Source organism: Hyaena hyaena, unplaced genomic scaffold (assembly GCF_003009895.1).
Source record: "Hyaena hyaena isolate Hyena2069 unplaced genomic scaffold, ASM300989v1 scaffold_221, whole genome shotgun sequence".
Lineage (NCBI taxonomy): Eukaryota > Metazoa > Chordata > Mammalia > Carnivora > Hyaenidae > Hyaena > Hyaena hyaena.
The window spans coordinates 1,816,958-1,842,904 of NW_024080853.1; the positions used below are offsets into that span (position 1 = coordinate 1,816,958).

General features: G+C 39.5%; 1 protein-coding gene across 4 annotated transcripts in view; it reads left to right on the forward strand.

The window, feature by feature from the left end:
- Positions 1-25,947, forward strand: part of SLC38A1 (solute carrier family 38 member 1) — a 70,528-nt gene that overhangs the window by 22,598 nt on the left and 21,983 nt on the right. For 3 of the 4 annotated variants that reach the window (XR_005530337.1, XM_039243111.1, XM_039243110.1), the window contains exons 4-8: positions 2,936-3,011; positions 3,299-3,414; positions 23,890-23,963; positions 25,378-25,470; positions 25,777-25,858. Coding sequence is in view for 3 of the 4 variants with exons in the window: in XM_039243111.1 (XP_039099042.1) it covers positions 2,936-3,011; positions 3,299-3,414; positions 23,890-23,963; positions 25,378-25,470; positions 25,777-25,858 (441 nt within the window). In the remaining variant the exon portion in view is untranslated. Of the gene's footprint in view, positions 1-2,456; positions 2,808-2,935; positions 3,012-3,298; positions 3,415-23,889; positions 23,964-25,377; positions 25,471-25,776; positions 25,859-25,947 lie in introns of those variants that run through there. The other variant, XM_039243112.1, reaches the window with a different exon arrangement.

Consider the following 25,947-nt stretch of genomic DNA (forward strand, 5'->3'; position numbering starts at 1 on the left):
AGAAATTTTATTTCAATTTCTTTGCCAGAGGTCAGTGCTTTTTAACACGCAATTGCATTTTTTAAATGGTGAGATAACAGAAACTTGTAATAAGCTGCATGACCCAGTTATTTTGAATAGGCTTTTCCGTTACAAAAAAGATTGGTTTTATTTGTTTTTAAATAATAGTGTACAGAAATACAAAGATATAAAAACTAAAGAGGAGAAATATTTGGAACAACACAAAGAGAATAAAGAGGCTCTCTTTCAGTACTTCATTCTTACTGAGCTAGATTTCCCTGCAGCCTAAGCTACTCCATAATTCCTAAAAAGAAGATGCATATTTGGATATGGAGGGTCTTCTGAGTTGCTACTGCACGGGCCAGGTACATTTGGAAGGAGAGGGAGTGAGGACACCACATAACCACTTGGGATGCAAAGTGACCTCATGGCTCAGTCTGTGCCACAGAAAAATAGTAAATAGATCAGAGTCAGAAAACTCCATTCAGACTAGAGTATAAGAAGACTCATGGAGGATGAGGGCTTTGAACTGGGAGGACAGAGGTGCTTGGGTGGTGCTCTCTCTCTTTCTCTCAAAATAAATATATAAACTTAAAAAAAAAATCTTTACAAAGAAAAAAATGCATTTTGAATAGGCAGGATGGCACTGGCTGACAGGAGAGTCTCCTGAGGAGAGCGTGGATTCATACTAAAGTTGACCCTCAAACAACAGGTTTCCAACAGGAACTACATGGGTCCAGTTTTTTAGTAAATACCGTACAGTACTGCAAATAATTTTTTTTATTTTTAAAAAGTTTTTCCTTATTTATTTCTGAAAGAAAGATAGAGAAAGAGAACAGGGAAGGGCAGAGAGAGAGGGACAGAGAGAGAATCCAAAGCTCAAATTGGATTTGAGGGATGGAGGGCTCAAATACACAAACCATGAGATCATGACCTGAGCCAAAACCAAGAGTTGGATTCCTAACTGACTGTGCCACCCAGGGCTCCCTGGAAATAATTTTCTTAATACAGTTTTCTTTTCTCTAGCTCACTTTAGTGTAAGAATACAGTATATAATACATGTAACATACAAAATATGTGTTGACTGTTCATGTTATCAGTAAGGCTTCCGGTAGGCTATTAGTAGTTAAGTGTTGGGTGAGTCAAAAGTTATACATGGATTTCTGTCACAGATTATGAGTCTGGAGTTTTCTCTTGTCCAGCAAGAGAGTGGATGCAGAATTGAATATGAAAGAGGCTAACATCTGAGAGGAGACAAGAGTTTTGTCTCCATATTTATTGAGCTCACAGGATATTACCCACATGGTGAGCATGAAGAAAACCATATCTCACACACGTGGACATGGAGAAAACAATCAGACAGTAATCATTAACTTGTGTGTGTAAGAAGAAAAGGATCTGGGGGGCAAGTGGAATTTGTGATCAAAGCACAATAGTATATTGGCGTCAGATGGAAAGTAATTTCCTGCAAGTGATATAACAAGTTACTCATGATCCCATTACAATATCTTGCTAGCTAACCTTGGGTGATTTTGCCCTGTGGTGGCAGCTTTCCGCCCTAAGCTTTTTTCTATGTAAGAAATAGAAATTTATGTAAGTAGAACCATTTATGTAAGTAGAACCTATTTCCCCACAGATTTACAACTGCACAGGAGGTCAGCACTCTTAACCCCTGTGTTCAAGGGTCAACTGTACTTGTTTTTCAGTCTCTGTTCTCTTATCTCAGTCCTCATTCCTCTTGGGAAGATCATTTTGAAGAGCAGGGGGAGCTAAGATTGGGACATTGAGACAAAATTAAATTAAGCAGTACAAGGAATCCGTACTTGAAGCTTTTTCAGTGGGGGAGCTAGTGAACATTTTTGAGAAAACCTATTAAGCTTCACCTCTGCAGAAAATAGACTGGAAGAGGCAGTATCAGGGTGACACTTGACACACAATGTTTTCTAATGTGCTTTTTAGTGGTTACTTATTACTGTAACTTACTTAATACTGTAAGTCAGTTTCATCATACTCATCCTGCAGAAGTTCTGCAGAAAAGCCCCAGAAATCATGCAGGGACTTTGTTCTTTATCCCTTTACATTGCAGAATGTTTGACCGTACTGAATGACCATGGTGTCAAGGTGCCTGCGGCCCATACCTCGCCCACCAGTCCTCTGCCACCAGCTCTGAGGAGTGCCACCGGGCTGGGAACTTAATTCTGCCATCACAGGCTGTTTATTGGTGTTTGGTTTGGTTTCTTTGAAAGTGTTGGGGCTTTTCACTTGACTTAAAAATAATGGAAATTCTTGGGGGCACCTGGGTGGCTCAGTCCGTTGAGCATCCAACTCTTGATTTCTGCTCAGGTCATGATCTCATGATTTGTGAGTTCAAGCCCCACTTTGGGCTCTGTGCTGATGGCGCAGAGCCTGCTTGGGATTCTCTCTCTCTCTCTCTCTCTCTGTCTCTCTCTCTCTCTGTCTCTACCCCACTCTCAAAAATAAACATTAAAAACAAAATAAATGCCAGCTTTATAGTATCCTTATTACCTAATTATCAGTTAGAGAAAACATAAAAGTTAACTTACATTGTGTATAGTCATTTATTAGTATTGGAATGATTCAAGATTATAGTTCTTTTTGATTTATGGTTCTCTTTGATTTCATTTCAGGATGAGCACCTGCTATTAATAGTGTTTTGTCCGAAGGAGAGTGAGGGGTATAAAAACAAATGAAGCAGTGTCTGTCCTGGGAACACTTATAGTTTATTTGGTAAAACAAGAGCGTAGACAAGTAACACTGGCATGGACAAAGCAAAACAAAACAGAAAGGTGGTTGAATAGGGCTGTAAACTCTTAAGTAATCAACTGATAACTTTTCCTGTATGATGTTTTGATTAGTAATAATGTTAATCTTCAGTCATTATTGTGAAATGCAATTATTCTACATGTCTTTACAGCAAGTTTATTTCTGATCGTGAAAGTAGAAGAAGTCTCACTAACAGCCACTTGGAAAAAAAGAAGTGTGATGAATATGTAAGTGTTATTATAAAAAGTCTGCTTATTTGTTTTAATCACATAAGTTGGGACAGGTGTTTTTAATTCATGTAGCATCATACCAAAAGCATAGCTATTTATATTCACCAGGATATTCCATGGATCCTGTTTATTTTCTCCTGAAACACATTTTGAAAAATAACTAGACCACTAAAGAAGTATTTATTGAATTTTATTTCTGCATTGGTTCCTAATAGTGCTTTAAAGGCTTTGACATGATGAGCTTTCTTGGGGACAGTTTTGCTTATGTTTGTGTCTGTGTTTAGATTCCAGGAACAACCTCCTTAGGCATGTCTGTTTTTAACCTAAGCAATGCCATTATGGGCAGTGGGATTCTGGGACTCGCCTTTGCCCTGGCAAACACCGGAATTCTACTTTTTCTGTGAGTGTTTACAGTGCCGTGCTTTCCATTTTAAAACTGTATTTTCTGTATGTTCCTGTTCGTGTACAGAAGAAATTGGAAATATTGCCAAGTAGTTTTTATTTCATTTTATGTTTTTACTAACTTGGCTAAGTTGTGAGTACATACTTTTATATTGTTTATTGAAATGATTGTCCAAGTTGCACCTAATGTTTATAAGAAAGTAGAAGGAGAAAATCTTTTCATTAATCAAAAACACCAAAATAAGCATTAATAAAAAGGATTAAAAGATTTCAAAATAGCATTTTTTGGTATTTTTGGATTCTTTACTTGTCACTTTAAATCTCAGCTAAAAGGTCAGAATATTAAGAGGTGTTTAATCTAGCCAGTCGCCACTTCGGTATTTGGATTGCAATGGAACATGTACTATAACCAAAGGTGATTGCAAATTCGTTTGTAATAAAGAGCCAAGAAGCACAGATGAGAAATTAGCATGTACTTTTCTCTGAGAGTTAGTTAAAAGAAATTAGGCAGTGTCGTTTTTAAATAACTTTTTCTCACACTGTTGAATGGGGTTTTCTGCAAATGTACAGAGAGCTTATTTTTAGTTGGAACAAGATGAAAACAGATCATAGAATTTATACCAGGAAAATTCTCACCCAGCCTGATTCCCCTCTCAAGACTATAAGGAGCATCAGGGGTGTTTTGCCTGATGAGGCAAGGAGAAAATTCTCTTCTCCCAGCCTTTTCCCCCCAAGACTACACTCACGTCTTTGTTAGCCATGCTGAGTAGTCTGTATCACTGGATCATTTAGATAGGATCATCATTTCCTTGGAAGCAGTGACCAGTATGGCTAGTAATCCTACAAACTGTGTGTATACCTTTAGAATTTAGAAAACTGCGATGAAAGCTCATAGTTACCCATTCCATTATTCAGGGATCAATGAGTACTGACCATGCTGTGCCATAGTGGTGAGCACTAGGGATTAATACTCCTTATAATTTTTTTAAAAAAATGTTTGTATTTATTTTTAAGAGATAGAGCATGAGCTGGAGAGGGGCAGAGAGAGAGGGAGACACAGAATCTGAAGCAGGCTCCAGGCTCTGAGTTGTCAGCATAGCCTGATGTGGGGCTTGAACTCATGAACCATGAGATCTTGACCTAAGCCAAAGTTGGATGCTCAACTGACTGAGCCACCCAGGCACCCCTAGGGATTAATACTCTTATGTGTAAATCACTAAAGATGTCCTTCTTAGAATGAAAACTCTGTATAGGACAGTGAATTCAATACATTTCTTTATTGTCCACCTAACTCAGTAAATCCAACTGTAGCCTCTTCTCTTTATTGCCCTGGGTGGATCTTGCTATATGGCCTTTTTGCTAATGTATCTTGGGCCAGGTGCCAGGTCTTAGGGTAAAATGATAAGAGTTAGACAAAATATTTCTTTGTGGAACTCTGACCATCTGAGGCTTGTGTAGCTGTGCTTGTGGTTTTCAGAGCAGTGGCAAGAGACACCTGACTGCTAGTCCCAACTCCTCTTCTAAATGGCTGTGTAACAAGGAAATTGCCCTAGAAAAATCTCAGAACCCTGCCAACCTCTGAAATCCTATGGTTCTGTGACTAATTTTAGTTATTCCAAAGCTGGAAATATGTTCAGCTCAGAAATGTGTTTTACTTTGATTTACTTTTTTTTGGTAGTTACTGCAGTATAGCAAGTAGTTAGTTCTGTGTTAACATAGTGAAGAGTCCGTTCTTTGATGATGGTAACTTAAGAATTCTTAAGTGTTCTCTGCTGAATCCTTGCAAGTCTATGAGATAGGTAGTATTACTACTTCCCTGCTTGATGGATGAGGGAACTGAAGCAGAGAGAACATACTTTTATTTTGGAATCTGTCTTTGTCACCATTCTGGGAATCCCCTTTACCTCTCTTCCCTGCTAGGTCCCTTGTTCCCTGTGTTCCATTTCTTCTTCTTTCTGGATTTTCTTTCTTACTTTTGTTGCTGAGAAGGAATGAATAGAAATAATTTTTTGAGGCCTCCATGTTTGCAACATACTTTATTCTACCTTCACCCTTGATTACCAGTTTGGCTGGATATAGAACTTTATATTGGCAGTAATTTCCCTTCAGAATTTTGAAGGTATTGCTCCATTGTTTTCTGGTCTCTTCTGGTGTGAAGTCCCATATCCTCCTGATTCCTGATCTTGTCTATATAGCCAGGGTTTTTGTTTTATTTTATTTTGTTTCTGGAAATTTGTTGAATCTCTTTGTCCTCCATGTTCTGCAGTTTTACAATAATGTGTCTTGATGTGGGCCTGTTTTCATTCATTGTGTTAGGCTGTTGGTACATCCTTTTCTTTTCTTAAAAAAATTTTTAATGTTTATTTTTGAGATAGAGAGAGAGACAGACAGACAGACAGACTATATGCAGGGGAGGAGCAGAGAGAGAGAGATAGAGACACAGACTGCATGCAGGGGAGGGGCAGAGAGAGAGGGAGAGACAGAATCAGAAGCAGGCTCTAGGCTCTGAGCTATCAGCACAGAGCCCAAGGTGGAGCTGGAACCCACAAACCACAAGATCATGACCTGAGCAAAAGTTCAAAGTTGGAAGCCTAACCGACTGAGCCACCCAGGTGCCTCAGGGAACATTTTCATATACATTATTGTGCTAATGAATTTCTTCCTCCTCTTTTCCCTTTTCACTCTTTCTGGAACTGCTCCCCAGAATCTAGACCTTTCTGGACTTGTCCTCTAATTTTTATTCCTTTTTTAAATTTTCACTTCTATAATTTTTCGCTGTAGTTTCTGAAATATGTGCTCAAATTTTTTCCCAGCTCTTTACTGATATTATTTCTGTTAAATTTTATTTACAGGAGCTTTTAAAAGTTCTTGGAATGTTCCTTTTTGATATTATATTATTTTGTTTTATGATTTCAGTGTCTTCTCCAAGGATTTTAATGACAGTTTTCCTCTGTTATTGAAAATTTTAAACATAAAGTAGAAAGAATAGTATGAGAGATTCCCATGTTCCCTTCATCTCCTGGCCTCACTTGTTTAATCATCCCCCTCACCTCCATTGTCTCAAAGCAAATCCCAGCTCTCATATCATTTCATCCATAAATATCTTGGTATATTTCTCATTATATATACATATATATATATATATATATATGGATTACTAAAACATAACCATAATATGTCATACCTAAAAATTATCAACAGTTTCTTAGTATCTTCAAATAACCAAACAATATTTGAATTGCCCATTTATCTCATTTGAAAAAGACCAATTGGATTTTCCAAATCAGTATTCAAATAAAGTCCATATAGTGCATTTGGTTGATATGTGTTCAATTTCTTTTAATCTATAGGTTCCCCCAATTTTCTCTCTCCTTTTTTTTCTGTGCCACATATTTGTTGAAGAAACTGGGCCATTTGTCCTATAGAGTTCCCCACAGTCTGAATTGTTCCGATTGTATCCTATTAGTGCAAGTTCATTTTTGGTTTGTCTGTTTGCTTTGGACTCTGTCTTTCATTCTAGAAGCTTTCCTCAGATATCAGGTGGTCCTTCTTTGTCTGTTGTATTTAAAAATAAGGGACAGGGGAATCCAGGCTAATCCAAGCCTGGCACATGTGAGTGGGGGGCTTGTTGGCAATAGCTTCACTTAAAGGGTTGTCCACAGCACTTTACTTGGGAAACCGCCAATGACAGTAACTCTTTGGCTGTTTCAGATCCCCCAGCATCTGCCCAGAAGGCTGAGCATTTCTGCCGTCTTTCTGGGAACCAAGTTGGGGGAAGGGGTTGGGGTGAATCTCAATCGCATGTGTTCACCGAATCCCAGCTTTTGTGACAGTACCCACTCCTCGACAAGCTGTGTTGAGTCCCTCACCCAGAGACCTATATTTTATACTTTCCAGAGAATGAATCTTCAGGTATATACTTCTGCCAGATGGAAGAAGAGCAGTCACCCAGCTTTTCAGAATAGGTGACTGGTCTGGGGAATCCACTATTTCTTAAAGAGCCCCTTTATTCTAGCTCATCCCTTCCAGTGTTCCCTATTTCCAGTAGTGCTATCAGCAGGGCCTTTGGGGAATTCTGTGGTGAAAATTAGATTCGTCTTGACCTTCTCCACTGCCAGTTTAAGGTTCAGCTTTGTCTACTTTCCAGTTCTGAAATTTTGTTATTATTGTCTCCTCTCATGCTTTTAGGAGGGAGCAAGAGTAAGTTCTCATATTCAATCTACCATTCCTAGAATTCAGTTGATTTTTAATTATGGTGATTCAGGGATAATTGATCTCTTGTCTCATGACTCTCTAGTTTCCAACTGAAGCAAGGAATGGGAAAAACTTGACTCTTAGAGTTGCAGGAAGACTTCCCCTATATAAAATTACTATACATCGTTCGGTTATTTGCAGGATGCATGAATAGCAGGCACAACAGAATAAACCATCAAGTGAAAGCTCATAAAGGTAGTTGTATAAAGACCCAAACCTACAAGTTTTTCACAAAACTTAGACCTCTCTTGCCTTAGAACAAGGACTCACTCTGTGTGTTGTCAAACCAGCTGCTCCTACAGCTGCTCAAAGCCAAGAAGCAGTTGGCAGGATCAAGATATTTCATCTGGTACAAGGCCCTGTTCCAGACTCATATTAGCCAACATGGAAAAAGAGTCCAAGCCTGTCCAAACTTCTTTAGAAAAGCAGCCGGAAGGCTCCTCCGAGTCTCCCTGAGGCTGGGTGCGGAGCTCTTCACTGGGGTCATCTGAAAACTTGCGGGAGTGATTTCTTTTACTTGGAGGAGTTTGGGGCTCATTTTTTTTTTTTTTTGACCTAGCCATAATGGCTGTCATCCCTGTTTAACACACATCTGATTCAGTTGGATTCAGTGAACTCTGCCTTAGTGTAAGAATACAGTTCAGCTTTGTGTTTTCCTGAATTCAGAAACCCTGTAATTCCATCTGAGGAACAGGAGGTATAGGAGTGGGGAATCTTAGGTTACTGTTGTTCTGACAGTAGGTGTTCTCTCTCGAGAACCAAATGGGGCTGTACCCTGAGGCAGCAGTTTGGGAATGTGCTTAGGTACAAGTGTCTCAGGGTAAAATGCACCCATTAAATTGAATTTTCCTAAGATTGGGCATCCAAGGAAAATGCAATGGGTGCTGAAAAATCTTCCACCTGCAACTTCCTTTTCTACTACTGATTTTTTTTTACATAGCTTCTCCTTAACTCCATCATAGCCAAAGTGATATCAAAAGTATATATTAGCATGGAAGAATGGCAGGTTTTATTTTATTTTATTTTATTTTATTTTATTTATTTTATTTTATTATTTCACTCCAACCCAAGACAGGAAAGTTACATTTCTTTATTTCCTTTCTTTCTTTTTTTTTGGAAAGTTACACTTCTAAAAATATCTATTAAAGGCAGACATTTTGTAGAAATCTATTCTTTAGAACGTATCATCTCCTCATAGCAGTAGTTAAATGAGAGAGTAGTTAAATGAGTAAGTGTTAAACTATACAGAATCTGATAAAGCAATAAATCTGATAATGCTTTAGGTTTTTCTATAACTTCTTAGCAGGTGTTATTGTTTATTATTATTTTAATAATGTAACCCTTAGGTATAAACCATGAAAAAGGAGTAATTCATGATACTTCTGAGACCTCAGTGATGTCGTCATTTATGGTAAACAGTGTGTTTTTAAACCATCTGTTTGAAATATAATTCTAAAACAACATAACAGTCTATATAGACAATAGCTTAAATTTTATTGTGGTTCATTATAATTCTAGACTTTTTTTAGTCTTGTTTTCTATTTTCTATGGCTATAAGGATGAAAAAGATAAATAGCTAAAAACACACTTTGAAAAGTGGCACTCAAGAAGACATTTACTGTACCAACCTCATAGGGCTGCTATGAGAGAGAGAATGTTGTTGGGGCGGGGGTGTTGTGTGTATGTGAGAGAGAGAAAGAGAGAGATGTAATGTAACACCTGGTATATAATACCACTATATAGTAAGTATTTGATGAAGTATTAATAAGGTAAGCACTAAATAATGGTTAACATTTATTGAACACTTGCCATATTATATCATTTAATCTCCATCAACACTCAGAAGTATTAGCTCCATTTTACAGATGAAGTAACTGAGTCTTAATAACAACTGAGCAAGCTGGGGAACCAGGGTTCCATCCAGGCTTTCTTGACTCTAGTGCCTGTTTGATATAAAACTATATACTATAAAACTAAAAACTACATATTGCTTGGGTGCCTGGGTGGTACAGTCGAAATGTCCGACTTTGGCTTAGGCCATCATTTCATGGTTCATGAGTTCGAGCTCCACATTGGGCGCTCTGCTGTCAGCACAGAGCCTGCTTTGGATCCTCTGTCCTCCCCTCTCTCTGCCCTTCCCCCATTGTGTGCTCTCTGTCTCTCAAAATAAACATTTAAAAAAAGGGATAAAACACTACACTGCCTTTTAGTGATGCTTTCTTCAGAAATCAAATTTGCATTATTATGTACATCACAAGAGAAATTTTATTCTTATCAATAGATACTTACAAATTAATATTTTAGCTTTAAAATCACTTTGTATAGGAGGGCACTTGTGATGAGCACTGGGTGTTATTTGTAAGTAATGAATCACTACATTCTACTCTTGAAACCAGTACTATATGTTAACTAACTTGAATTTAAATAAAATCTTGGAATAAAAAAATAAATAAATAAAGTCATCTTGTTTAATCTGTCAGTATTCCTGGATTATTTTACTCTGTTTCACCAAGAACCATTACCCTTATTGTAATGGAAACAGTTTTCCAATATCAAGTGCACCAAATGGTAGATCAGTGGTGGTCAAGTTCCTGGTCACAGCCAATAAAGTATAGGCCTAAAATATATTATAAAATCAATATACCTTCTAAACTGCTTCATATTTGTCATATCTACTCCTGACTTGGCCTCATGTGCTATTTATTTTTTTCTTTAATTTTTTTTTTAATTAAAAATTTTTTTAATTTTTTTAAATTTATTTCTGAGAGAGACAGCATGAGTAGGGGAGGGTTAGAGAGACAGGGAGACACAGAATCTGAAACAGGCTCCAGGCTCTGAACTAGCTGTCAGCACAGAGCCCGACGCGGGGCTCGAACCCACGAGTCATGAGATCATGACCTGAGTTGAAGTAGGACGCCCAGCCGAATAAGCCACCCAGGTGCCCCCTCATGTGCTATTTAAGATTCCCCACTGTCTTCATGAGCCCTTGAATTCTTCCAGAGATTTAAATTTTGTTACTGAGAGTTAGAAACCAAGTACTAGCAAAGTCAGATAATACAAAGTTCATCATTAGGGAATTGCTTACATAATCATAGTCATTCCATAAAATATTAGACTATTATGTAAAAGAGTAAACTAGATATATATGTACTGGTATGGAAAAATTTTCCAGGAATATTATTATGTAAAAAAAAACCCTGAATGTTGGGTGGAAGTAAGCAGGGAGTGAGACCGTGTCAGGACTAGTGAGGAAGGCACACAAGCAAGCTGTCGACAGCGGATATTCTGGAGGGTGACACGGTGTCTGGGGTGGAGTGGAAGTGCAAAGTTTAAACTCTTTGTATTTTCTTTTCTTTTTTTTTTTAAAGTTTTAATAATGTTTGTTTATTTTTGAGAGAGAGACAGAGCGCAAGTGGGGGAGGAGCAGAGAGAGAGTGAGACACACAATCCGAAGCAGGCTCCAGGCTCCAAGCTGTTAGCACAGAGCCTGATGTAGGACTTGAACTCACGAACTGTGAGATCATAACCTGAGCCGAAATTGGATGCTTAACTGAGCCACCCACGTGCCCCTTTTCTTTCTTAAAATAAAGTTTGTTTATTTATCCTGTGAGAGACAGAAAGAATGTGAGCAGGGGAGGGGTAGAGAGGGAGAGAATCCCAAGCAGGCTCCAAGCTGTCAGCACAGAGCCTGATATAGGGCTCAAACTGATGAACTGTAAGATAATGACTGGAGCTGAAACCAAGATTCGGATGCTTAACCAGCTGAGCCACCCAGGTGCCCCTGTATTGTCTCTTCTACCATGTGTTTTTGGTGGATGAATCTAGTTGGAAAGACACCTTGTGTGGTAGAGAACTTAAAACCAAGGCAATAAGACTTTTTTTTTTTCCCTTTGACTACAGGAAATTTGAGGAAAAACAGATTTTCAGTATTGATGTTTAGACCACGAGAGCAAAAATAAGCCATTGGTGCTGTACCACCATTCCAAACTATATTTTCAACCCCGTCTCCCTTCAGATTGCCTCCCTTTCAGCCACACTAACCACCTTCTTTTCTGTAAAGGCCACCTGCACTGTCCTCGTCACCTTTGTTTTTCTACCTCCCTATTCTCGTGCCCGTCTCTGTGCTTCTGAATCCTGATAGGCTTATAAGGCCTAGTCGGATGCCATCTCCAAAAATATTTCCCCGATCCTCCTACGTGGAGGGGAAGCTCTCCCTCCCTTCTCTTTCCGGTGGAACCTCTACTCTTCTAACTGCAAGTATTACTTCCATTAGTCAGGCATATATTTTACCTTCACTGTTGAACTCTGAGCCCTACAAGGGAAGGATTAATGTCTGATTCTTCCTTGTTCAAATCATCTCCTCTGCCCCAACGAGATCTAGAATAGTTGCTTGCATATAAGGTGATTCTCAATAAATTTTCATTGAAATGAACGAATGAATGAATATATGAGAATTAGATTTTGCAAAACCAAAAACAAGGCTTTAGGGCAAAACAAGGGCTCTCATGATTATTTCAGACTTATCAGAGGGAAAATATCAACCGAAACACTTAGTTCACCCTTAAATTTGAAGTGGGCTGTGGAGTTGTAATGATAATAACAAGGTTAGCACAAGACTCACCACCAAGTGGTTACTTGGTTACTTTCCTGGGATTGCCTCCTTCATTTGAAAATTCTAAATAGTTCAGAGCTTGTTAAATACTGTTAAGAGTTTGGTATTGCATTGCTAAAAGAGCATTTGTTGTTAAATTGCTACTTGCAAAAAGGACAGTAATTGTCATTTTTTGTTTACAGCAATTACCTTCACTTTGTGGTTAAGTGTTTGCCTCAAGTGTAGGTGAATTCTCTCAGTCTGTTTCTTAATATTTACCTTTGTGGACCATTTGTCATTATCCTTCCACCAAAAAGATACAACATTCTATTACCTATAATTACAGTGTTTACAAACAAACCAGTAAATAGCCATGCCAATGAGGGTAAATCTAAAATATAAGGATCTCTGTAAACCAAGTTCAGACTTCCAGGGGCCTTCTCTCTTTAAATTCAGTGTTTTACAATTGAGCCTACATAAGGGAAGACAGAAATGGAATTAGAGCCCTAGACCCATCAGCACAGTGCCCTAAGTCCTGTTCACGTCTTTTAGGTATTTCATCATTACTATCCTGTCACTAAAAATGGGCTTCTCCTGATATCAGGAGGCTTGCATTCTTAAACAAGTGCCTCAGGATAGCTCTGAAGTCTACATCTTTTCCAGCAAATTCTGTGAATTGAGGTGAGATTGCAGCATAGCTTCGCAAATATGTACTCTGCATGTTCAAGAACCGCCATCGCTTTGTTACTTTATGTAGATTCCCAAAAATTTGAGTCACAGTCACCAAGAAGATCACAGTAACAAGGATGGTCTGTGTGATATTTATCAAGTTCTTCCTTGTAAATGTTAAGCTGTCTTCCCCTGTGCACTCCTAACCAGGCAGTTCTCTGCCTCCTGAGGAAAGACCACACTGGATCTTGTGATATAAAAATGGTATGATTAAAGAGGAAGTCAAGAGGGAAGCCCTGCTCTTCCGGTGACCCTGGGAGGCCCATCAATATAGTCACATTCATCTACCCTCTTGTCAATCAGTTACTTGTTTTTAAAATTCTTCGAGTTATAGTCACCGTTCCTTAGAAATGATCTGAAGAGAAAATTGTTGTCCTTCAGTTGGCAGGGAAAATCACTGGCATCAGAGCCTCTTGTTTGGGAATAATAATTCTGGAAGGGGAGAAATGGCACATTCAGGCTTGCCAACATTTGAAATACATGTAGAAAGGACAGTGGCAGTGCCATTGAACTCTATTGAAATTCACTGGATTAAGAAGCTTTTTAGAAATAGGGAAATATGAAAGTGGTTAGTGTTGTGCTTAAAACGAGGGCCTGTTTTCTAAACGGTTGGCAAGCGTAGGAGAGCAGTCCCACCCATTGTTTTTAAAAGTTGAGTGGTTAAACTTAGTTGGTGAGTCATCTAAGATGTGTCTGATAAAGGGTTCCAAGAAGGCAGTTCTTGAGGCCCCAGAGAGGTGGGTGAGTGTGTGTGGCATGCGCATGCACAAGAGCACGTGTGTAGAGTGGGCTCAGTCCTCTAGAGACAGAGTTGCATCCAGTGTCGGGCTGCTACCCAAGGACAAGAGTGTGGTCTCCATTTTGGAGCACTGTGTTTTTCGTAGCCTGCAAGAGGCAACTCAAGTATACTAAGGTCTTACCCAGTTTTAATACCTCCACTTTGCACGACTGCCTTTTCGTTCACTTTTCTGGGTTGCAGGAGCTCAGGTGTGTGTCCACGCAGTAGGTCAGCATAGTTCAGAAATTGGGATTTCCGAGTTAGCTTGAACTTTAATTACTTACAGAGTGGTAGTTGATTTAGTAGAGTGGAAGACTGCCCTTGTGTGGGCCAGTTAGATTTGTTTTGTTCTAAGACCACATGCTTTGCCTCCCATCAGGTACCTGGTATCAGTGATCTATTTTTTTTAATGTTTCTATTTATTTCTGAGAGAGAGAGACAGCATGAGCAGGGGAGGGTCAGAGAGAGAGGAAGACACAGAATCCGAATCAGGCTCCAGGCTAGCTGTCAGCACAGAGCCCAACGCGGGGCTCGAGCCCACAAACCGTGAGATCATGACCTGAGCCGAAGTCGGATGCTCAACCGACTGAGCCATCCAGGCACCCCTCAGTGATCTGTTATATCTATACCCAGGAGTTGGCAAATTATGGTGTACTGACCAAAACTGACTGCAACCTCTTTTTGTGTGTGTGGCTTGGTGGCTGAGAATAGCTTTAATTATTTTTTAAAGAGTTAGAAAAAAAAGAAGATAAAGTATACATGTTTCATGGAATCTTTAGAACAAACCTACTTATCATTCCTATTTTATAAGTAAAGAAACTAAGAATTCGCAAGACTAAGGAACTTGTTAGGATGACTGTGATTGGTAGTGGGGCCGGGGATGGGAGGAGGGCAACAAGCCCATGGCTTAGTCCTCTGAACTCTTCCATCTCTCCTTAACTGTGCATTGTTACCATGGAAACAGAATAGGAGGGGTCCTTGGGTGGCTCAGTCTGTTGAGGGTCTAACTCTTGAGATCCATTCAAGTCATGACTTCATGGTCATGGGATAGAGCCCCACATAGGGCTCTGTCCTGAGTGTGAGGCCTACTTGGGATTCTCTTTTTCTCTCTCTGCCGCTCATCTGCTCACTCCTGCGTTAGAGAATAAATAAATAAACATTAAAAAAAAAAAAGAACCTGGAGGTGGCTCATGGTCTGTGGGTTTGAACCCCACAATGGGCTCTGTGCTGACAACTCAGAGCCTGGAGCATAAAGCCTGCTTTGGATTCTGTGTCTCCCTCTTTCTGCCCCTCCCCCTCCCTCTCAAATGAATAAACATTAAAATAAAAAAAAGGAAATAGAGTAGGAAAATATGAATAAAGCCCCAGATCCATCATTCCTGTTGGAATGAAAGTCCAAAATACCCACCAAGAAGAGCATACTCCTTTATTTAATGGTTATGTGAAATTTTTCTGTCACTCAGGAGTTACATTTTAAGAGTATAATAAAGGGGACATTACTTTCAAAAGTAAGGGTCTAGATTTGAGGGGAAAGGAAGTTAGTTATTCTTGTGGAGTGGAAGGAAAGGAAGGAGGACATGTCAAGTTATAAATGGAGAGCTCATGAAACCCACAGCCCCCTCCAACAACTGGAGGCAAAAACAGGAAGTGGTGGTGGTGCATGGCTTTCTTTCTTACCAGTAAAGCTTCCTCATTTAAAGTCAAGACCTCCTCCTAACTTTTTTACCTCATAAAGCATCAACTAAGCCGATAAATTCTATCTGCATACCTCTTTTAATTACTTCTTTCTTTTTAGGATTATAGTAGATATAATTTGATTTGGTCATCAGTGAGGCATATTTCTTGCATTAGACAAAACAAAATACTTATCCAGCAGTGAGGTTAGTTTAAGAGTAGCTGTGCACCAAACAATTTAGATTTACCTATAAGGAAAGAAATGGAAGGGATTGTACAAATAATTGATACCTGCCTGTTCCTGGCTCAGCCTTTAAAAACCATCCCTTTCACTCCCTAGTTGAATGTGTAAATATTACAAATAATTGAATGCTACCAGACCTGGTGTGCTGATCCTCTGTCCCTCAGAATGTTGAAAGTTAATCAGGATCTTGTGATAAGAAGTGTACTTTGGGACTGAATAATTAGATGTTTCCTCTCCTCTCCCTTCCTTCCTTCCTTCCTTCCTTCCTTCCTTCCTTCCTTCCTTCCTTCCTTCCTTCCTTCCTTCCTCCTTCCCTCCCTCCCTCCCTCCCTTCCTTCCTACCTTCAGAGCATATGAGCTGGGAAGAGGCAGAGAGAGAGGGAGAGGGAAAATCCCAATAGGCTCCACTCTGTTAGCCCAATGCAGGGCTTGAACTCATGAACTGTGGGATCATGACCTGAACTGAAAAAATCAAGAGTTGGATGCTTAACTGACTGAGCCATCCAAGAGCCCCTCTGCTCCTTTAAAGTATTTTGTGAGCTCTTTATATGAAATAGGGACTATATGGGGTTTCAACAAATGCAACTCTTCCCCTCCAACCCCAAGAAAAGTTTGGAATAATAATACTTTCATTTAAATATTTTTCACTTTTAATACTATTATTGTAAAAGTAAGATAATCATTAAAGGCCATTTTGAAAGTGCATAAAATAAATTAAGTGTAAGGAAATCACCCAGTCTTACTATTAGAATAGGCTCTGGTAACATTGTGATGTATTTCATTCCAAGTTTTTTGTCTTTGCTTAGGTTTTACTTTTTACACTGTCATTCTTCTGTGGACATTTGACTTTGGCAGACAATATAGCATGGTGGGTAAGGACTTTGGAATCAGACTATGAGGATTTGGGGCTCTGATGCCTGCTATGTGACCTTAGACAAAATACTTAACCTCTCTGAACTTCAGTTTCCTTATCTGTAAAGTAGAAATAGTACTGCTTATCAGTGAAATACTTAATAAAAAAGTGCTTAGTGTGGGCCTGACATAGTGGAAATATGGTGAATTTATTATTAGTAATGATCAGTGAAGTCTTTTAGTAATTATGTTGAGTCCCTATTTAAGTTCTAGGAAATGCATATGTAGGCATAAGATCATTTTGAATTTTCCAAAATATTTAAAATTTTCACTGAATTAGGGACTCAGACACCTCATTCGTCTCTCCTAACTTTCAGAGATGAAAATCTGGGCTCTCGTTAAAAAGACAATCTTTCCTCTCATCTCCTTCTCCTGGCGTGTACCGCCCCACCTCTACAGTTACCCTCCAGACATCCTACTGCTGACCACAACCCCCTCCAGTTCCAGGCTCTTCCCTTGGATATTCCCACTGTGCCTGTCCCCCAGGGTCATGGAGAACCTCTGGACTGTGCTTCCTTTCCTGTCCCACGTAGACGTCACAAACCCTTACCTGAAAACCCCTCTCTTTCCCACATGCAGAAATTCCCTTCTCCACTGGCTTTCTGCCACACTCGCTGGAAACCCCCCAACACTCAGCTCTATCTAACCACGCAGATGGGTAACACTTTCAATTCCTCCTCAGTTGGGTTCTTCATGCTGCCCAGCCCTTCCCTCATCCCCAGCTAGTGCTCTGCTCTCTGTTTTTAAGTTTTTACTCGCCTCATTTTGATAATTCCCTTCAGAGGAGTTGGCAGGGAGAGACTAGTAATAGAGGATAAGGACTGGGAAAAGATCGTGGGCCAGAAAACAATATGTTTCCTACAGTTTGTCCAATTCCCTTGTACTGGAGTTTTAAATTTTCTTGTAAGTATTCTGCTCAACCAGCTTACATGTCTCTGAGTTTTGGAGAGAGGGGCTGAGATGATGGTAGATAAAAGCAAGACTAATGATAAAGATTACTTTTCTTCCAGTGCTCAGAGTTTTTATATGGACTATTCTAACCATGAGGACAGTAAAAGTTTTAAAATTAAAAAAAAATTAATTAGTTTTGAGAGAGAGAGAGAGAGAAGGGGAGAGGAGCAGAGAGAGAATCCCAAGCAGCCTCCACATGTTCAGTGCACAGAGCATGATGTGGGGCTAACTCAGAAGATGAGATCATGACCTGAGCCAAAAAGGAGTCAGACGCTCAACCGACTAAGCCACTCAGGTGCCCCCAAAGTTTTATACTTTTAACCGAGTTTAGAAGAGGAAGAAATTATATAGTGTGGTGAGCCTCAGATCCCTTTTGGAAGGAAAGAGACCTTGCCGGGGGAGTCGGGTGGGGGGATAGGTCTGGCTTTGAAAATCATTTAAAAATATATATGTTGGTGAAGTAAGTGATGCCCTAATACTCTGAGGAAGTTGACCAGACTTTGCATTCACACTGAGAGCCAGTCAGTGTCCCACAGGGACAATAATGATTCAGCTGTATATGCTTCCCTTCACTGCAGTCTCACCTGGATAGCTGTGGGGGCCGTGTCATAGGTAATCATGTTGTGGTGTTGGCATGCACCTCACCCACAGTGTGGCAGGTGATGCGGCACTGGTTCAGTGGTTGTGAGAAGCAGAAACCCTAAACTGTGTATGCCACAGGACCAGAGCCTGCAGCTTTACATACGTGCTGGACCAGCAGCATCCACAATACCTGGTAGCTTGGGAGAAATGCAGAATCTCAGGTCCCACCCCACACCTTCTGAGTTAGAATCTTCCTTTTAACAAGATCCTAAGGAGATTTGTATAGAGCATTAAAGTTTGAGGACAGCTGCCTTAAACTTTGGCAAGGGAGGAAGACAGGGAGAGTTATGCGGGGAGGGTTGGGAAGGGTTTCCTTATGTTTTAAGAGGAATGGGTCCTGGAGGAGTTGAAAGCACTCACCTGCAAGGCAGCCCCAAACACCTCCTTCTGCACACCCCCATTGAAGCTATTTCTGGATCAGCAGCAGTGACTGCTGCTTCGTCTCCACCTCTTTCAAGGGCTCTGATGCTGGGTGGGGAGTATGTCATATGATTTCTTGTTATTCAGCTAGGCTTTTAAAAGATAGTCTCTTAAAGTGGTGTGGCATTGGTCCTTTTTTGTTTTCTTTTAGGTATAATTTATATACAATAAAATTCTCCAATGTAAAGGATAGGATTTGATAAGTTTACACAAATACAGTTGTGAAATCACCACCACAGTCATGGGATAGAACGTTTCAATTGCCTTAAATGTTTTGGTTCCATTTATTCTCACAGTTTTCCATTTTTTAAGTATATGGTGCTTTAAGAAATGAAATTTATTTAAGGTTACCCGTGTAATCTTTGGGGAAGTTATGGAAGAGCAAAGAATTAGTGCCTTATCAATGTGATTCAAAACAATAAATAAATGTTTTCAAAATAGATGTTTAGATGTTACTGTTTGGTGCAAAATTTTCTTGCACCAAATACAGTAAATATATCGTGGACCATGGAGAACAGTAGTATTGCTAGAGGACTAGAAATGGGCAAATTTCATCGCAGCTTTCAAAAGTGGTAAAAAGTAGATCCCAAGTAATATTCTAGGGCAGTTTATTAAATAGCTTGTTTATGTGCAAATACTGTAGAAAATATTGCTCCAGAGAGGCCAATAGGGTTTTCCTAAATAGTTGTGTTAAACTAACTTCATCTTTTGAGACAACAGTGAACCAGTAGGTAACAGGACTGTCTTCGGCAGATTTTAGCAGGACATTTGGCATAATCTCACATGACTTACAAATGAGATTCTAATATTTTATAAATGCACTTATCCTTAGCTAAGAGTGTGCTTTGTTTGGTATTGTATGTAAATAGGCGAATAGGATGGGCCATGACTCCAAATTAAACTGTCATGGCCTGTCCAGTAATGGAGGAACATAATAAAGCAATGAAATAAAAAGATTACATGGGTGCTTGTGTGGATGATGGATCATTGGGGGCAAGAAACAGGAGATAGATAGAGATTACTATAGTTGTCAGAAATTATGGGTGATGGTGGGTTGGACTGGAGTAGTGGCCATGGAGATGGAAAAGCATACGGATCTAGGATATGTTTTGGAGGTAGAAGTGACCGGACACTTGCCAGTGAAGTAGGTATGAGAGATGAGAATAGATAGAAGGTCAAGGGTGATTTCCAGGTTTCTGGCTTGAGCAGTTGACTGGAAGGTGGGCTGGTTTCTAGATGGTCTTGTTCTATTCAGAGTTAGTACCAGTGACTTGAATGAAGGCAAATTCAAGATATGAAGCTTGATGAGGTAGTTGGTATGTAAGTAGAAAGTATCAACAATTTTAAAAGATATCACAAGACTGGAAAGCTAAAATGTAATGGAAATAAGTGCAGAGTCCAGCACTTAGGTTTCAAAAAAAGGACATAGGATAGAACCAGGAAGAGTAGCCTAATAGCAGTTTACAGCCGAAGCTCAAGAAGAATGAAGAATATGGCATGGCAACCATAAAAACAGACACCGAAATTGGTTGCCTTAAAGAAAGCATGATGTCCAACTCAAGTGAATAATCTTAACATGCTTTGTACTGTTGGGCCCAAAACTGAGATGACAGCATTGTGCTTTTCTTGGCACACAGCCATTAAAAAGTACGAACTGGAGAGGTTTGGGCCAAAGGGTACAGTCTTAAAATGAGTGCCATCAGATGGACCGTTTGGTGGAAGAAGGTTTCAGGTAGATTCAAGTAGGTTCACAGGGTGAAATGAGGACCCAAGAAGAGAAGTAGCAGCAGTAGTTTCAGCTCAGCTTCAGTTCCCATGCATGGCATTTCCAGAAACATGATGGGTTGCATATGGGTCTCCTGTAAGATACTTTGCAGATCTGGATGCCTGTGTGTTGGATGGAGCATAGATGTTTCCTGTGCTGGGTGCAAAGCTGGACAGGGTGGTCTCTGAAGCTGTCTCCCTGATCCAGGAGTCTAGAATTGTTTCCTAACAGTCCTCTTTCTTCTCAGGGGACACAAACTCTCCAAGGATGTCCCCGCACCCTACCTTCCAAAGTGTTAATGACACAAGGGTTCTTAGAAGTTCCTGACCACATTCTTTACAAGAGAACTCTCCTGCCGCTGCTTCCCCAGTGCCCATGTCCAGCCAGCCACATGTTCTGAATCCCCTTCTCTTCAAGGCTAAATATAAGTCTGAACTATCAACATTGACAAGCTCAGTTCCTATTGCTGAAGTGTTCCCCCCAGAACACCTTTTTCAGCATGCAGTTTGTGCCATAACCGTGTTAAAACTTTTGGTCAATGATGACAAGAAGTGTGTCTAGATGTCCACATGAGATGAAAACATTGCATCACATGTTCCCCTTAGAACACAGATTCCAGCTTATATTTCTCTTCCAGCAAACCACAACTGTATACAAATATTTATCTGGACAAATAGAGGCATAATCACAATGCTCAAGACAGGAGAAATGTTCGAATAAGTCATTACATTCTCTCCAAGTCATTCCTCCTACTCTTGTTGATGTTATGTTTTGTGTCTTTGACATCTCTGGATCCCTTTACACTATTCGAGGATCTATTCGAGCCAATTAGACAACTTAGTGTTTATGTCTAAGAACCTAAACAAGAAAGTGTATGTCTCTAAATTTTAATTCTGTGAATACTACCAAATTCTCTTATAGCCTAAAGTGGTCTTAACATTTTACATACTGAATTTGCCTCTTATGACTTGATAGAAGAAGGGTTTTGTTTTATATTAATTTTCAGTGAAGAGAGATCTGTATTTTGGGAGGGATGGAGAAGATGGTCTCTAGAGACTGGGTGGTTAAAGGCAGAGGTTGACAGGCTCTCACTACAGGTCCTTTTTGGGGCGGGGAGGTGCAATGCTATGTCTCTTAAACATGGGAGTTGGAGGGCTGTTTCCTTCACTGTGGGAGGACCTCACTCTGCTGCTGTTAGTGTGGGGAAGAAAATAGGTGAACTCCCTGGTAACATCTTCCCTGACCAACACTTTCCTCCCACTTGCAAAAGAAAAAGAGGTGATAGTGCTCGCTTCAGCAGCACATATACTAAAATTGGAAAAAGAGGTGATAGGAGTTTATGAAGACATCCTTTTCTTCTTGCCAAGGGCCACAGGCTAGCTGAACATCACCTACAAAGAGATTCAACCCAGTAGAACGTGTTAAGAGGCAACCGTGTGCGAGAACCATGTGGTCCCAAGGGCTACTTAGCTGAGTGAACAGATGTTTCCTTATAATGCCTCTTTTGCTAATAAATACCCTGTTCTTCTATGCTTAGGACCTTTGGTTAATCATTATGTAGATGTTGGTAATTCTCTCTCCTGCTAGGCACATAGTTCATGCAAGGTCATGCTCTTCACTCATTAGCCTGGGGCTTAGTGGCAAGATCCCTTCTCCTCCCCAGGTTAGTCCCAGGAGAACAGACCCAATGGGGGACACGGTCACTCCAGCACAGCACATAGCAAATCCTAAAATTACGTCTATCCTATCCCCAACTGGAAGCCCATGCTATTCTGTGTCACACAGAAATTCTCTGTGGCTTATTGCATGCACCTGTAGGAGTTGAGAGTTTGTGTCCAGTGTCCCAAAAAATATGAGTGAGCTCGGAGTGAATTTCATAGCTTGCTTCTTTTAAAATAAATACTGTTTATCTCTTACAATATGAAAGAAAAGTCATACCACAATTGTGTCCTGTATCTTCCTATCTGGCAGAGCATATCAAATGATGTTCCATTACCATATCTCAAAACTACTGGATTGATTAATATATACTTGCTCTCAGTTTCTCGAGTCCCTTGGCCAGAATAGATAATAAGGGACTTACCCTCTTAATCACCCTCCTACTCAAGGATCTTAGCTAGGTCAGTCTGTGTCTGAATGCACTTTCTTACAATCCTTTCTTAACCTAAATTCCCCTTTTTATTAGCTGGTCAGTTTGGTCTTCACCTAAAGTGTTAGATTTGTATTCTTTCTCCCAGTGTTTTCTTTTACCTCTAATGAGCTCTGCCCCTCTTTTATGTTTAGTGGCCAGTCTCTGGCATTCCATCTACTCTGCAGTTGACCATTCTGTACTCCCCATTTAACTCCTGATGGCCACTCTGCACACAGGAGAAGCAAAACGCCATGAAAGATATATGACAAGAGAGAGCCACAGAGCTTTCTCCCTGGGGCAACGGAAGGGCCCGAAGGAGGTGACATCTGAGCTGGACCCAAGGGTAGTGGTTCAGCAGGCGTTGCAAGGGTTGGGAAGAGAGAACCCACACATGGTGTGCCAAGTACCTCTCAATGGCACTTGCTAGAAAAATCATTGCCTCAATTACTCAAACATGGAATCAACTGCAGTAATGTGTTGTTCTAGGGATATATTTCCCTACCTCAGGAAGTGAGTGGTTTCATTTGGGAACCTGGAGTTTTTTTCTTTTCAGTAAATAGGCTTTATTTTCAATTACTAAGTCTGAACCAAATGATTCAGAAATAATCTGTGTAATCTTCCACATCATTTTAACTGTGCTTTTTCTTGAGGAGGGTTTGATAATGAGCCGGATGTACTAAAACAAAAACATGAGGTTGTCATTCAAAAAAGCCTTTTATTTTTCTTGTCAAAATTTTCCTATCAGTTAAAAGAAGTGCTTATTCTTTAAGAATAAGGTACCAGGTGCAAAAAAAAAGGTGGATTATCTCTGTGGTCCAGTGTATAGATTGAAAAATAGCCACAGAGTAATTAGAGTAATTGGATGAAAAGTACCTTAGACACAGTTGAACCTGTGTCCATGCTATAGGTAAGGAATCTAGCGATGGGAGAAATTGAGCAAGTTGCCTAAAGTCACATGGTCATTGACCTAAGAGTCACAAAAGCCTTTTCTTAAGCACCCAACCCTACCCTATCCCCGCACCCCTTTCTCACACTTTCTCACTCGGATATAATGGAAAGTGCCTCATAGACCATAAAAGCTTTCTTTCATAATATTGTTTGAAAGTCATCTCAACTGAAATAACATCCAAGAGCTATTGAGAATTTGAATTATGTAGGTGATTTGTACTGTTCGGGTTACCCTGATTCTAAAGAACAGTTCTTTCTTGGGTAGAACATTTTTATTGAGGATTTTAAAGATGGTGTGACTAATAGTTCCCAAAATTTGGGCACTACTAACAAATAGTATTAACAATATAAACAAGCCTTGGCCCTTTTAAAAAAATGTAAGGTCAGAGTATGTTCTTTTATAGTTATTACAAGACTTATTTTCTTTGCTTTAGGATACTTTTGACTTCTGTGACACTGCTGTCTATATATTCAATAAACCTTCTTTTGATCTGTTCAAAGGAAACAGGTAAGCTAATAATATGTCTATTTTGTGAAAGCCAGGGTGAATGAGTTGCATGGTGATACTGTGAGCAAATGATGCCCTCCTGATTCAGCCACTGATCATTGAAGAGTATGTTGGCCTGCAGTCACTTGAAAACCTCTAGTGGTATTTACCCAGAGAAACAGACACAGCACCATAGAATTTAAATTGTCGTGAACAATGAGAAAATAGCGTTGCCATTTAAAGTGAACCTTCAATTATACCTGTTTTTCTAGTTTAAGATGACTTCATTTGAAAGTCTTTGGTTTTTCCTTAGGTCTATATAAATTCAGAACAAGGATCCCATGTTTTGATATAATAGCCTTCATGATTTTAAAAATAAACAGAGCTTTCATTCCTTTTTGTGTATATTCCAGGGAGAAAATGTTACTCCCAAGGCAATGTTGGGAGGAGTGAGGGTGCTGTGGAAAGGCTCCAAGTTCTGGGCAGTGTCCTACCTGAAGTGTTTATTTTCTATTCCTGGGACGGATGGATTCTGTTTGTAATACTGTGACTTTTACATTGGCTAAAACCACATTGGCCAACTATTATTGTACATAGACGACTCCATTTAACTGGGACATTTTGTAATAGATTGAGGATCTACCATTGTCTAGTTTAAACACCAGTCTCATGAAAGATTAAACAAAGGTTTAATTATAATCTGACCCATATTGCTTTCTGTGAACATTTTGAAAACATGAGCTGAACTGTCATAAAGAAATATAAACATGTTTTTTTAATGAATGGTTTAACAGTTTAGTATTTACTGAGATGAGCCAGTTGAACACTTTAGGATTTTGCTGTAGCCAATTTATTCTTTTGACAGATTTATCTATTGGTCTCTTTTGTGAGTGGCATTTCTTTCAAGTACGTTTTACAAATGATCAAAATTCTGGTGTTGACTATTATATTTCTAAGCCTGTTACTCTCTTTAGGACACTTGATATTACTAAGATAATTCCTTGTTAGCCTAATCAGTTCATGTAATTAATTCAAAAGGAGACTTTTATCCAAGTCATCAGGATTTTTATTTAAATCAAATCTTTATTTTAATGATACGCACTAGACCTGAGAATGAGGTCAGAGTAGAAATTTCCCACCAGTAAAGTAGGAAGACTCTTTGAGATAGTCAAAAATAAGCCTTATGACCTACAGTTTAATTGGAACGCTTTTGTAGCCACTTGAAAAAGGAGAAATAGTGGTCACGTCCGACATTTTAAAATGTCAAGAGGTTGCAACACCTTAACCCTTGCAAAGCCAAAAAGGCCATTTGTGTGATTTTTGAGAAAGACACAGAATAACTTGGGGAATAGTCACTAGAACGATGAGATCTTGGCTTTCTTTAGCTTTTAGAATCCTGTCATTTCTTATGCTCTCAACTATGATTTTTAAATAGGCTGCATGGTTTATGAAAAGCTGGGAGAACAGGTCTTTGGCACCACAGGGAAGCTCGTAATCTTCGGAGCCACCTCTCTACAGAACACTGGAGGTAAAAAGAACTCACTTTTCTATACATAACTTTGAAGTATGTGAATATTATTATCTTTTCTAATTCTGGTGGTTGAGTGGCCATATGAATTTTAACAAAATGGAAGCAGTGTCCTTCTCATTGCTTAAATGGCACACAGAAAGTGAAGCAGAGAGAGCACTTACTTAAAACCAAGTATACTGAGTATCTAAAACTGTCTTTGTGACCTGTTTAAGGTCAGTGTAAGAAAAGGCTGGTAGCCTTTTATGCAGCCTGTAACATGAGCCTTAGTATCTCCTTTCTGAAAATGTTCTCATTTTCCTCTAGCAATGCTGAGTTACCTCTTCATCGTAAAAAATGAACTACCCTCTGCCATAAAGTTTCTGATGGGAAAAGAAGAGGCATTTTCGTAAGTTACAGACTATTTTCTTTGTCAGATAACTAAAATATTTTTTTCACTGTTTTTCACCATTCCTCATTCTTTTTTTTTTTTTTTTT